Genomic DNA, 16,175 nt, shown 5'->3' on the forward strand with positions numbered 1-16,175 from the left:
CATAGTTTATTATATTTTATATATCTTTATTTATATTTCACATATTACATTTTTCATAAATTTTACAATTCATTTATTTTTCATAAAGTTTTTTTATATTTATACATTTTATAGATAGATACTTGTATATTTATATATTTAGTTATAAAACAAAACTATTATATTTTATTGATGTATTCTTTTATATTTTCATATATTTATATTTTTATATATGTATACATAATTAGATTTAATATTAGATTTTTATATATAATTAAATCATCTAAGTATGATAAGTAAATATTTATTTATTATTTTATTTATTATTTATTTATTACATATTTATTTTATTTATTTCACTATATATAATTTGTTATTTACATTTATACATTTTATAGATTTATATTGTGTATATTTTATATATCATGAAACAGAACTATTTAATAAATGTAATATATCTTATTTACATATTTCCCTTTTTCATAAATTTTACAATTTATGACATTTATTTATTTAATTTAGATTTATATTTATATATTTTATAGATAGATATAGATAGATAGATAGATAGATAGATAGATAGATAGATAGATAGATAGATAGATAGATAGATAGATAGATAGATAGATAGATAGATAGATAGATATAGATATTTAAATATCTATATTAAATATAGATATTTATTTTCTGTATTTTTTAGTTATACATAATGTATTATATTTTATACAAAAGTAAATATTTATTTATTTTTTTCAGATTAGATATTGTTTATATACACGCACACAAATAAATACATTTACATTTTATAGATAGATAGATTTGTGTATTTTGTATATTCATATATTTTAGATATTTATACATGTGTATGTATATTGTTTCATAAATTGTTATTTATTTATATTAGATATATAGTATGTTTTAGTATATACATATATATACACAAACAAATAAATTAACATCATTCATATTTATACATTTTATATATATACACACACATGTGATGTAAAAGCTTATATTACTGGAAGCACGTGAAAGAAAGGTGTAGTACTCAATGTTGTGTGTTTGTTCAGATCTCTGACCCTAGTGTTTCTTCTCTAAACAAACACAACTAATTAAGATGAAAGTCACATTCACTAATTCACTAACAATATCTGCAGACTCAGAGTTTTGCTCTCCGCGTCACTCCGCTGGTGATGTTATTGTCCTTCATCAGTCAGTCCATGATTGTCCAGTTCTCGTTTAGGACTTAGTGATTGATGGCAATGAGAGATGCATGAGTGTGTTAAAGAACAGCTTTACGCTTCAAAACCCCTCGAGAAAGACAGGAGTTCATTCTGCATTGTGAGCATAATCACAGACCACGTCAAAAATGAACACATATCTGCTGATACCAGACGTTGTCCTTTGGGATGCAACTAAAGGTGACCGAGGATTTCAATTAGTGTTTGATTAGTGGTTTGTTCTCTAGGCTGTTAGATTTGTCTTTGTCAGAAACATTCTTTACGCAAGTATTTAAACATACCTGTGGACAGTTGGCCAGTGCATTGCAAACACACAGTTTTGTTGTACAGTACATACTTAACATGCAATGATGTGTGTATTTTATGCAAATGCACACATGCAATTGGCCAGTGCATTTACATGCATTGCATTGTTAATTACAGTCTGCATTGCATGCATGTTTGCATTCACATACTTGTATAGAATATGTGAATGTGTTTTATGAGATGCAGTAAAACTAAAAACAGCAACCCATAAAAATGAATGAGCCTTTGTTTGTCCAGATGTTGCAGTCGTGCATCTATTGCCATTCATTAAGATCAGCAAACACAACAAGGGCTTAACGTGATTTTATTTACAGACAGAAGAGATCATGACTGTTTTCACTGTTGTCAGGTCGGTGTTGATTCAGTTCAGCATCTGTAGTTCATTAATTATAAAACAAATTAAGTTGCCACTAAACCAGATGTACTCATATCAGGGTTTGTATAGTTAACTGAAACTGAAACTGTATATATATATATATATATATATATATATATATATATATATATATATATATATATGTATATATGTATATATATGTATATATGTGTGTGTGTGTGTGTGTGTGTGTGTGTGTGTGTGTGTATATATACACACACACACACATACACACAAAATTAATACAACTTTAAAAATGAACTGTTTAATTGTTAGTTACTTGTATTTTTTATTTTATTTTTTTATTTTATTTTTTAAATATTTAACTTGATAGTGAAATTGTACTTAAGTAACTAAAGCTAAAATAAGATAATAATAATAATAATAACTATATAGACATATATACAAATCAAAACCACTAAAAATTATAAAAACAATTACTCTAACTAAAATTAATTACTTGTTTAAAATTTACTACTTTGTATTTGATATTAAATGTTACAAAAAAACTTTACAATTTAAAATTACTAAAAATGAATAAAAGAACAACAAAATGACTAAAACTTCAACAAAAAGATTTAGTTTAATTTGATACTAAAATGGTATTAAAATACCAAAACTAAAACTGCAGCAACGTATAAAATCATAAAAAGAGTATATATAAAAATATATAAACTACCAAGAATCATAAACACACACAAAATTACTGAAATTTTAAAATTAAATAACTGTTTAATTGTTAGTAAATTGTATGTATTTTTTATTTTTATTTTTTATTATTATTATAAATTTTCAACTAAAATTTTTTACTAAAATAACTAAAACTGAAAAATAAGATATTAATAAAACTATATAGACTTCTATAAAAAAGCAAAGCCACTAAAAAAGATTAAAACATAATTACTAAAATTAAAATATATTAATTGTATTTTTTATTTATAATATTTTACTTTTTTACATTTTTTATCTTGATAGTGAAATTGTAGTAAAATAACTAAAAACATATAAACATATATATATATATATATATATTTTATAACTGTTTTATATAGACTTTGCTTTGATAATTGTTTTATATAGACATAAAAACAAAACCATTAAAAATGATAAAAACACAATTACTAAAATTAAAATTTATTAATTGTATTTTTAATGATTTAATTTTGTTACTTTTTTACATTTTAACTTAACAGTAAAATTGTACTAAAGTAACTAAAACTAAAATAGTTACATATTAATAAAAGTTATTAATAAAAACTATATAGACATAAAAAAGAACCACAAAAAACTGATAAAATATTTTTTAGTTTTTAATTTTTGTATTTATCATTTTTTTATTATCATTTTTTATTATTATTATTATTATTATTATTATATAACTTGATATTAAATGTTACAAAAAAAGATTAAAAACTACTAAAAATAATTAAACAAAACAACAAAATGACTAAAACTTCAACAACAAAAAAAATTGTTTAACCTGATACTAAAATGGTACTATTATACTAAAACTAAAACTGTTACAGTACATAAAATACAGCATATTTATATAAAATACTAAGATTAATAAACACAAAATTAGTGACAATTTAAAATTAAATATTTTTTATTTATTTTGTTATTTTTTACATTATGAACTTGATAGTGAAGTTGTGCTTAAGTAACTAAAACTAAAATAAGGTATTAATAATAACTGTATAGACATATATACAAATCAAAACCACTAAAAACAAAACAACAAAATGACTAAAACTTCAACAAAAAAAGATTTAGTTTAAGCTGGTACTAAAATGGTACTAAAATACTAAAACTGCAGCAATGCATAAAATACAGAATATTTATATAAAATACTAAGATTAATAAACACACAAAATTAAATTAAATTAAAAACTGTTTAATTGTTAATAAATTGTATTTTTTATTTTATTTTTATTTTATTATTTTTTTTATTATTTTACATTTTTTACTTAATAGTGAAATTGTATTAAAACAACTCTAAACTAAAATAAGATATTAATTAAAACTATATAGACATGAAAACAAAACCATTAAAAATTACAAAAACACAATTTACACAAACAGTAACAAAAATAAAAAGTCTGTTGCAATTTGATAAATTCACAAAAAGCTACACATTAGTATTTTTCGAGTATAGTCTTGAAAGGGTTTTGTATGAGGAGCAGTGTAGTGTTGCATGTTTGAGTGATAATGCATGTGTTCTCACAGACTGCAGAGCAGAAATGTGGCGCATCTGCAGCGTACGCCGACTTTCTCTTCGCTCAGCTTGACAAGGAAATCCTCGACAAACCTCACTCTGTGTTTTTCTCATCCCTCAGGAGAAGCTCTCCAATTAGCGGCGTGTATTCTGTGCTTTACATGTGACAGGCGCCGCTTACGCGAGGAGACAGTAAGAGCCGCAAATCCGCTTCTCTGGCGTCGGCTTCCTCTGGCAGCTGGATTTCATGCGCGGCGGCTCGTCTGTGCTCAGAGTAAACCCTCAGTGCCTCCTGTGATGAGCACCAGGAGTCTGAGACCCTCATCATTCATGAGGATGTTTGGACCTCTGAAGCTTGAGTTCATACTGTATATTCAAAGATCATGCAGTTAGGTTGGCTTGAGAAAGACAACCTATTGATCTGCTGCTTAAGCTTTTATTCTTCTTCTTAGACTAAATTTCTGAATGCTACTCCTCCTAGAGCTAGAAACCACCAAATCAGATCTGACTGATCTGACATACAGTTTCATCAAATTTAAGATTCAAAATCATAAAAATCCCATAGACTTACATTGACGAAATGTTCAAATGAACCGACACTATTCAAACTCCAACTGACATGTAAATAATATGCTAATCATGCTAGAAACATGCTAACAACTTGCTAATCATGCTAGAAACATGCTAACAACTTGCTAATCATGCTAGAAACATGCTAACAACTTGCTAATAGAAACATGTTAACAACTTGCTAATCATGCTAGAAACATGCTAACAACTTGCTAATAGAAACATGTTAACAACTTGCTAATCATGCTAGAAACATGCTAGCAACTTACTAATCATGCTAGAAACATGCTAACAACTTGCTAATAGAAACATGTTAACAACTTGCTAATCATGCTAGAAACATGCTAGCAACTTACTAATCATGCTAGAAACATGCTAACAACTTGCTAATAGAAACATGTTAACAACTTGCTAATCATGCTAGAAACATGCTAACAACTTGCTAATAGAAACATGTTAACAACTTGCTAATCATGCTAGAAACATGCTAGCAACTTACTAATCATCCTAGAAACATGCTAACAACTTGCTAATAGAAACATGCTAACAACTTGCTAATCATGGTGTAAACATGCTAGCAACTTGTTAATCATGTTAGAAACATGCTAACAACTTGCTAATAGAAACATGCTAACAACTTGCTAATCATGGTGTAAACATGCTAACAACTTGCTAATCATGCTAGAAACATGCTAACAACTTGCTAATAGAAACATGCTAACAACTTGCTAATCATGGTGTAAACATGCTAGCAACTTGTTAATCATGCTAGAAACATGCTAACAACTTGCTAATAGAAACATGCTAACAACTTGCTAATCATGGTGTAAACATGCTAGCAACTTGCTAATCATGGTGTAAGCATGCTAGCAACTTGTTAATCATGTTAGAAACATGCTAGCAACATGCTAATCATGCTAGGAACATGCTGACAACTTGCTAATAGAAACATGTTAACAACTTGCTAATCATGCTAGAAACATGTTAACAACTTGCTAATCATGCTAGAAACATGCTAACAACTTGCTAATAGAAACATGTTAACAACTTGCTATTAATGCTAGAAACATGCTAACAACTTGCTAATAGAAACATGCTATCAATGTGCTAATCATGCTAGGAACATGCTAACAACTTGCTAATAGAAACATGTTAACAACTTGCTAGTCATGCTAGAAACATGCTAACAACTTGCTAATAGAAACATGCTAACAACTTGCTAATCATGGTGTAAACATGCTAGCAACTTGCTAATCATGTTAGAAACATGCTAGCAACGTGCTAATCATGCTAGAAACATGCTAACAACTTGCTAATAGAAACATGTTAACAACTTGCTAATCATGCTAGAAACATGCTAACAACTTGCTAATAGAAACATGTTAACAACTTGCTAGTCATGTTAGAAACATGCTAACAACTTGCTAATAGAAACATGCTAGCAAATTGTTAATCATGCTAGAAACAAGTTAATCATGCTAGCAAATGCTAGTAACTTGCTAATCATGCTAGAAACATGCCAGTAACTTGTCAGTCATGCTAATGCCATGCTAGTAACTTGCTAATCATGCTAGTAACATGTTAATCATGCTAGCAACATGCTATTAACTTGATAATCATGCTAGTAACTTGTCAATCATGCTAACGACATGTAAATAGCATGCTGATCATGCTAGAAACATGCTAGTAGCTTGCTAATCATGCTAGTAACATGTTAATCATGCTAGCAAAATGCTAGTAGCTTGCTTATGCTGGTAACTTGTCAGTCATGTTAATGTCATGCTAGTAACTTGCTAATCATGTTAGAAACATGCTAGTAACATTTCAGTCATGCTAATGACATGTAAATTACATGTTAATCATGCTAGAAACATGTTAGCAACTTGTTAATCATGCTAGAAACATGCTAACAGCTTGCATGGTGTAAACATGCTAGCAACTTGCTAATCATGATAGAATCATGCTAGTAACTTGCTAAACATGCTAGTAACATGTTAATCATGCTAGTTACATGTTATTCATGCTAGAAACATGCTAGTAACTTGTCAGTCATGCTAATGACATGTAAATTACATGCTAATCATGCTAGAAACATGCAAATAATGTTAGAAACATGCAATCGACTTGATAATCATGTTAGAAACATGCTAATGACATGCTAGTAACTTGCTAATCATGCTAGAAACATGCTAATAGTTTGCTAATCATGCTAGAAACATGCTAGTAACTTGCTAATGACATGTTAATAATGCAAGTAACATGTTAATAATGCTATAAACATACTAAAAACAAGCTAACAACTTGTTAATCATGCTAGAACCATGTTAAAAATGTGCTAGCAACTTGCTAGTCAGCCTAGTTTCATTCTTAGTGTTTCTTTAAATAAATGTTTTAGTGATTTTTTATTTTAAATATTTATTTATTTATTTATTTATTAGTTAATACAAAATTGGTACTAAATTAAGTTAAAAAAAAAACTATTTAGACATACATTAAAAAAACTACTAAAATATAAACTAAAATCAAATAATTGTTTAAATTGTAGTCATATATAAATAAATAAATACCTGATGTAAATGAAAACTGTAATAGTATCTGTGTGATTGTAAAGTAACACTGTTCCCAAATTTTCTGAGCTGTAAGGGAGAGTTTAATGCAGAAAATAATAAGGACCCCAGAGAAATGCTGGCAGGCCGTAATTCCCCTGCTCCATCCATATTAGTCAGAGCTGTGTTGACGAACTTTAATGGCTTGTTCTCCGGCTCGACAGATTGCTTGATGATGTTGCAGAATCCAAATGTCACCGGCGGGCGTTTGCAAAAAACTCGCTCCCCTCCTCGTGCCTAATTGATTTCAAGAGTCACTAACTGTAATACTCTGAACATTACTGTTACATTTCATGCATATTTAGATACAAATGTTTCCTCGTTTCAGGATTTGATTTGCAAATGCAAAGCAGACTAACGCGTTTCTGGTTATGCTTTTAACTGCCTGCGCATTTTAATTTAGGGTGTGAAATAGTATTAATTAGATGCAAATTACAATTGTGATATTATTAAAAAATAATCAGTAAAGTTTTGTACTTGTACTCTACAGTAATTGCTTACAGTACATTTATTTTTTATAAATAAATATTTTTATTTAAATTATTTATTTATTCAATTAAATAATAATAAACTATTTATTTATTATATAATATATTTATATATTTTAATGTATTTTAATATTTTAATTTTAAATTATTTATTCATAAATAAATATTTTTATTTAAATTATTTGTTTATTTAAATAAATAATTGTAAATAGTTTATTTATTTATTTTTAAAATATAGTTATCTAACTAAATTATTTCTTTATTTATTGGAATTATTTCTTTATTTATTTAACAATAAACATTAAATCAGTTAATTGGTCATTAAATTTGCATTTACATTCTTGCATTTGGCAGACACTTTATTTAAAGTTAATTAATTGTTTACTTCTTTATTTTTAATGTTTTATTTTTTACAATTTGTGTTTATTTATTATTATTATTATTATTATTGTTTAACTTGATACTAAAATTGTACTAGAATAAGAAAAACTGGACGAAAATAATTAAAAATATATTTAGACAAAAAAGACTAAAAATTATGAATAAAACAGAAAAATTATTAAAACAAATATATTTTTTTACAATTTGTGTTTATTTATTTTTAATTTTAAGTTTAACTTGATACTTGATACTAAAATAAAAATTAAATAAATAAAAAACTTTATTGTTTTTTATTATTAAATAAATATTAAAAATTATTTATTATATAATATATTTTTATATTTTATGATTGTTTTTTAATTTTCACAATTATAATTTGCATCTAGTAAATATTTTTTATTTAAATAATTTATTTATTTAAATAAATAATAATACATGATTTATTTATTTATTTATTCATTGTATAATATATTCAGATTTTTATCAATATAAATTATTTATATTTATATAAATTATTTATTATTTTAAATTATTTATTTATTTATAAATAAATATTTTTTTAATTTAAATTTATTTAAAAAATGTTTTTATTTAAATAAATTATTTATTTATTTATTTGAATTATTTATTTAAAAATAAACATTTAATCAGTTAATCGGTCGGTAAACTTTGCATTTACATTCATTCATTTGACAGACACTTTATTCAAAGAGACGTTTATTTTATTCTATTTTAAGCAGTTTTAACTTCTTTCGAGCTGCTGAAATGCCAGTCAATTGCTCTTCAGGGATTGTGCATCAGTTCACTGTAATGTAATGTAATTTTGAGGGCCAGTGTGTTGTGAATATCGATCTCTATAATCACATCAACCACAAGCACAAACTTCCAGGAATCTAATTATAGTGAAGCAAACACTGAGACTCTCAGATGATCAAACGCAATCACACAGAGGCTTCAGATGCTGCTGAGATCTGTCAATGCTCTCACTAAAGATTTCTGTTCAGTCAGTCAATTTTTAAGGACTTTTAAGGCAATTCTTACTACTAACTAGTTACTTATTAGCATGCATGTTGACTGATTCATATTTGATTTTATTTTTAACCATTTAGCAAACACTTTTATCCAAAGCGACTTACAAATGAGAGCAATAGAAACTATTAAACCCACGGTAAACCAAGAGGATTTTATTTTGTCCATCTATCTTCAATGTGTTTATTTGTTTATTTCCTGCTACGCTGCACTGCCAGTTTATTAAGAAATCTTCCCATTTTATTTTATTTTATTTTATTATCTTTTTTATAATGTAAAGAGATGCTCGCATACATAAATACCCAGTACCATAGTATCATAGTAACTGGCAAAAAATCATTTTATTTTATTTTATTTTATTTTTTTATCCATTTATTTTATTTTATTTTTTATCCATCCATGTCATTTGGTCATTTTTTCATTCCGTCATTTATCTATTGATTTATTTACTTATTTATTTCCTGCTAGTTTATTCAGAAATCTTCCTAATTTTATTTTATTTTATTATATTTTTTTATCCATCCATTCATTCATTCATGTATTCATTCAATTTATTTATTTATTTCCTGTCAATTTATTCAAAAATCTTCCCTATTTTATTTTATTTTATTTTATATTCATTCAATCATTCAATCATTTATTCAGTTTACTTCAGAAATCTTCCCTGTTTTATTTTTTTCCATCCATCCATCCATTCATCCATTCATTCATTCATTTACTTATTTATTTCCTGCCAGTTTATTCAAAAACCTTCTCTATTTTATTTTATTTTATTTTATTTGATATTCATTTATTCAATTTACTTATTTATCTGTTCCCTTTTTATTTTATTTTTTAAATTAAATTAAATTAAATTAAATTTGTATTTTTTAATTTTATTTTCCATCCATCCATGTTATTTGTTTGTTTTTCTTAGTTTTAATTCCTGCCAGTTTATTCAAAACTATTTTATTTTTTAAATAAATTGAATTTTATTTTATTTTTCAAATCCTTGTTATTTATTTATTTATTTATTTATTTCCTGACAGTTTCAGTTCATTCAAAAATCTTCGCAATTTTATTTTATTTTATATTCATTCATTCTTTCAATTTACTTATTTATTTCCTGTCAGTTTGTTCAGAAATATTCCCTATTTTTTTTTTATCTATCCATGACATTCATTAATTTGTTTATTTGCTTATTTACTTATTTATTTATTTCCTGTCAGTTTATTCAGAAATCTTCCCTATTCTATTTTATTTTTTATTTATTGTATTTTATCCATCCATGTTATTTGTTTGTTTATTTGTTTTTGTTTGTTTTAATTCCTGCCAGTTTATTCAAAAATATTGTATTTTTTAAATTAAATTTTATTTTTTCCATTCTTGTAATTTATTTATTTATTTATTTATTTCCTGCCAGTTTATTCAGAAATCTTACCTATTTTTTTTTATTTTTATTTTTTTTATCCATTCATTCATTCATTCATTCATTCATTTATTCATTCATTTACTTATGTTCTGCCAGTCTATGAATTACTTTAATTTTATTTTATTTTATATTCATTCATCCATTCAATTTACTTATTTATTTTATTTTAAGTAAATTGAATTATTTTAAGTAAATTTTTAAATTAAATTTTATTTTTTCCATCCTTGTTATTTATTTATTTATTTATTTATTTCCTGCCAGTTTATTCAGAAATCTTACTTATTTTATTTTGTTTTATTTTGTTTTATTTTATTTTATTTTATTTTATTTTATTTTATTTTATTTTATTTTATTTTATTTTATTTTATTTTATTTTATTTTTTATCCATTCATTCATTCATTCATTTATTCATTCATTTACTTGTGTCCTGCCAGTTTATGAATTACTTTAATTTTATTTTATTTTATATTCATTCATTCATTCATTCAATTTACTTATTTATTTTATTTTATCCATCCATTCATGTTATTATTTTTTTTTCCTGCCAGTTTATTAGAAATATTCCCTTTTTTCCCCCATCCTTATTATTTGTTTATTAATTAGTTAGTTTGTTTTCATTCCTGCCAGTTTATTCAAAAATATTCCATTTTATTTATTTATTTTTTCCATCCATCCATGTTTTTTGTTTCTATTTATTTAAGAAATTAGTACAAAAAAAAAAAAAAAAAACATACATACATACATACATACAGACATGCATAAATACTCTTACTGTGGTAATACCCTAGTATGCGATGATACTGGAGGATCACTTGTCTGGACATTGATTTTTTTTCAGAAAGTGTATTGTTAGTCATAGTTTCTCTAAGCGCAGCGTTGGCCAGCCGTTTCCATGGCAACCGTGCCATACCTGTCCTGTTCCCGGGAATATAAAGCATACAAGATCAGGAGTGTTGGATGTTCAGCGATTTAAATATGAATGTTGTCTGTTGTTTTTAAAGTGTTTACAGCAAACAATGCGCTCTTGAGCTTTGTGTGTAAATGTTGTTGTTGTTGTTGTTTGTGTGCAGTCGAAGAGCTACATGTGCAGCAGTCAAGGGAAGATCCTATGCTTCACGCTCGACTTTGAGTCGGGCTTCTCCTGCTCCGACAGCATCTCAAAAGTAAGAAAATCAAACTGCGCCTCTGCTTTTTGCTGCTTATTGGCTTTCTGAGCAGAAACTCACAGCTGAGTCCTGACAGGACTGAACTCAGAATAAACCGCCGCTATAATACACTCAGTATTTCACTTCATTACTCTTCTGCTCGCTAGATTATTTGTTTTTATTTATTTATTTTCAGTTATATTTATTTATTTATACTCATTTTTATGTATTTTATTTTTTATCAAAATATCCAGTTAGAAGTCTGTGTTTTTTTGTTTGTTTGTTTTATTTATCCATCCAGCCATGTTTAGTTTTAATATATTTTTATTTTGATTTATTTTTTTATATTTTATTTTATTCATGTAGTTTATTTATTTTTTTTATTTCCTGCCAGTTTGCCAGAAATGATCCCTAGTTTTTTATTTAGTTTTATTTTATATCCTGCCAATTTATTTTTTTTATCCATCCATATCATTCATTCATTCGTTCATTTGTTTATTTATTTATTTACTTATTTATTTATTTCCTGCCAGTTTATTCAGAAACCTTCCCATTTTATTTTATTCATGTTGTTTATTTATTTTATTTCATTTTCATTCATTCATTCAATTTACTTATTTATTTATTTATTTATTTATTTCCTGCTAGTTTATTCAGAAATATTGCCATTTATTTTGTTTTATTTTATTTTATTTTATTTTAAATTATTTTATTTTATTTTATTTTATTTTATTTTTTTATATCACCCATTCATTCATTTACTTATTTATTTTTCTGCCAGTTTATTCAAAAATCTTCCCTATTTTAGGGGGAAAAAAAATCCATCCAGCCATGTTTAGTTTTAATATATTTTTATTTCGATTTATTTTTTTATATTTTATTTTATTCATGCTGTTTATTTATTTATTTCCTGCCAGTTTATTCAGAAATTATCCCTATATTATTTTATTTTTTATTAATATTTTTTTATCCATCCGTGTTATTTGTTTGTTTGCTTTAGTTTGTTTTAGTTTTTTGTTCTAAAAATCTAAATATTATCAATATCAAAATGTCTAAATAAAACATGTTTTCTTGTGAACATTGTTTTAGTTGGCGATCAGTAGGTTTTTCCAGTGTTTTGAAAATCCCTTTCTAACTTTTTATCCATTTATTTACAGTATATTATCAGTGACTCTATTGAATTCTAATGTGTTTGTGTCACTCCAAAACATTCATCCTGTTTGATCAAATCATAAGACGGTTCCAAACACACGAAAGACATCCTCATGTAAGCCGTAACCGTTGAACCCTTTAATAGAACTAGTTTCCTAAATTACAGCTTAATCATATTTTATTTTTGAGCTGAAGAGTTCAGCAGGTGCTGGTTAATGGCATGATTTGTGATTCACGCAGAAGCGTGTGGATCTGGCCTCGTGAGAGAGTGTGAATAAAGTAACACGGGCTGATTACGAGGCTGACAGGCCAATTTAATTGTGCCGTCTAAATCTGGCATGTATTGTTCTTGGTTCCAATAGCAGGCGGTGATTTGCACATCAGTGAAAAGTGTGTGAAACGTGATTGTCTTCAGTCTTCTGTTACGATGCGCTGATCACATCTGCACGTTCAACCCAAACCAGCTCAACTACCCGTAATGAAAGAGCTTTATTACAGTCCTCGTGAAATGAAAGTGCTTTATTGACTAATTTAACCCTCTGGTTTTGTTCGGATTCCTGTCACACCTTTGATGTTCCCGGTCGAAAATGACCGGACTCCAAACAACTGCTTATAAATCTCTCATTCTGCTATATTATCACCAAATATTGGATTCAATCTTTTTGTCAACTTGTTTTCTTTCATTTAGGACTGGTTTTGTGTGTCTATTTGCATCTGAGTAATCGTAGACCTCATTTATCTGAGAGAGTTTTTTGAGTGAAAAAAAAAAAATATGAATCATTTTCACAATATTAAACAAAAAATTCTAAAAATTTGCAGTGTTGTACAAAATAAAAGCATTTAAAAGCAAACATCCTGATTAAACATTAAAGCACACTAGTGTGATAAATTGCAAATTTTCATAATATTTTTTATTTCATATTGTGAAAATTATTCAGAAAAAATGCTTTTTTTTACTAAAAAATGAGATGCCTGCTTTTGTATAAATGAGGCCTACGATTAATCAGATGCAAATAGAAACACAAAACCAGTCCTAAATGAAAGAAAACAAGTTGACAAAATGATTGAATCCAATATTTGGTGATAATATAGCAAAATGAAAGATTTATAGACAATTGTTTGGAGTACGGTCATTTTTGACCCGGGAACACCTCAAGTGTGACTTTTTGCAATTTTGTACAAATAAAAGCATTTGAAAACAAACTTTCTGATTAAACATTAAATCACACTAGTATAATAAACAGTGCAAAATTTCATAATTTTTTTGTTTAATATTGTGAAAATTATTCATAAAAAAGATTTTTTCACTCAAAAAACAAGGTACCTTCTCTCAGATAAATGAAGCTTACGATTATTCAGATGCAAATAGACACACAAAACCAGTCCTAAATGAAAGAAAACAAGTTGACAAAATGAATGAATCCAATATTTAGTGATAATATAGCAGAATGAGAGATTTATAAGCAATTGTTTGGAGTCCGGTCATTTTTGACCCGGGAACACCACAACTGTGACTTTTTGCAATTTTGTACAAAATAAAAGCATTTAAAAGCAAACTTCCTGATTAAACATTAAAGCACACTAGTGTGATAAACAGTGCTAATTTTCATAATTTTGTATCTCATATTGTAAAAATTATTTAGAAAAAATGCTTTTTTCATTTAAAAAATTAGGTGCCTACTTTAGGATAAATGAGGCCTATGATTACTCAGATGCAAATAGAAACACAAAACCAGTCCTAAATGAAAGAAAACAAGTTGACAAAAAGATTGAATCCAATATTTGGTGAAAATATAGCAGAATGAGAGATTTATAATCAATTGTTTGGAGTCGGGTCATTTTTGACCGGAAACACCACAAGTGTGACTAGGTGAAATAAAAACCACAAAAAATATATATATATATATATATATATTTTTTTATGAAAATTTGTACAAAATTTATGAGAAGTACTTATACCCTGTGTGAACAAAGTCAGGAAGTTTGAGTCCAATGCGATAACGTTAACTAATATTTTCGAGGAAAAGAAAATCTTTTCTGGATCAGTTTGACCCGAACACAACCAGAGGGTTTTTAAAGGAACAGTGCAGCCAAAAATAAAAATCTGCTCTTCATCAGATTTGGAAAAATGTAGCATTCCATCACTAGCTTACCAATGGAGTGAATGGGTGCCGTCAGAATGAGAGTCCAAACAGCTGATAAAAACATCACAATAATCCACACCACTCCAGTCCATCAGTTAACATCTTGGGAAGACAAAAGATGGGTGTTTGAAAGAAACAAATCCATTATTCAGACTCTTTAATCCATAATAATGCTTCCTCCGGGGAATCAGGAGAGAAATCTGCACAGATCAAGCACTGTTTACAAGCTCTAAACAAATATGTTGTTGGATTTTAATGTGAGAGACGACAGGAGATGGACTTTTTTTTATTGCAGCTTTGTTGTTGTGCCAAGGATAAAGAAAGAACAGAGAGAGAAATAAACAGAAATCTTCATTTCTGGATTAATATCAGCCAAAAGACTGAACTTTCCTCCTTCAGAGTGAATAAAACATCATTTGGTGTTCAATTCAATGCCGTGACACTGTCTGGATTTTAAGATGTGAAGGTTTCTAAAATGATTAAAAGTTGCATTTAAAATGCAGTTCATACAGACAGTGACTTTGAAACTTTTTTTCAGCTTGTACATTAAAATAATTTTTTTTTTTTTTTTTTTTTTGGTCAAAAAGGCTTAGATGGTATAAATGAACAGATATCTTAACAGAGAAAAGTCTGCTTTAAAGTTTTTGGTATTTAGTATGAATATGTGACCTTAAGTAGCACGGGTATATTTGTAGCAATAGCCAACATTAGCCATTGTATGGGTCAAAATTATAGATTTTTCTTTTATGCCCTAAATCAATAGGATATTAAGAAAAACACTTCCAGAACAAAAATGTACAGATAATTTAGTCACTCCCTTGTCATCCAATTTGTTCATGTCTATCTTGCAGTCATAAAGAAATTATGTTTTTTAAGGAAAACATATACATGATAATATATATTTTCCATATAGTGGACTTCAATGGTGTCCGCAAGTTTAAATGCAGTCTCAAAGGGCTCTAAAAGATCCTAGCTGAGGAAGAAGGGTCTTAACTAAACGATCTGTCATTTAAGGAGAGACACTGCAGGCAAAAATGCTGTTTTTTCATGCACATGTCAAATTTGAGATTTTGGGCTTTTTTGTTCTTCATAAAGTTTCTTTTTAGACTAGTGGGAAAAAAACGTCCAAAA

At 27.0% G+C, this 16,175-nt stretch overlaps 1 protein-coding gene across 1 annotated transcript in view; it reads left to right on the forward strand.

Annotated features, from left to right (window-relative positions):
- sntg2 (syntrophin, gamma 2) overlaps nucleotides 1-16,175 on the forward strand; it is a 96,579-nt gene that overhangs the window by 75,755 nt on the left and 4,649 nt on the right. The window contains exon 15 of the mRNA XM_073827180.1: nucleotides 11,674-11,766. Coding sequence (XP_073683281.1) covers nucleotides 11,674-11,766 — 93 coding nt within the window. The remainder of the gene's footprint in view (nucleotides 1-11,673; nucleotides 11,767-16,175) is intronic.

This window comes from Garra rufa, chromosome 21 (genome assembly GCF_049309525.1).
Source record: "Garra rufa chromosome 21, GarRuf1.0, whole genome shotgun sequence".
Classification (NCBI taxonomy): Eukaryota; Metazoa; Chordata; class Actinopteri; order Cypriniformes; family Cyprinidae; genus Garra; species Garra rufa.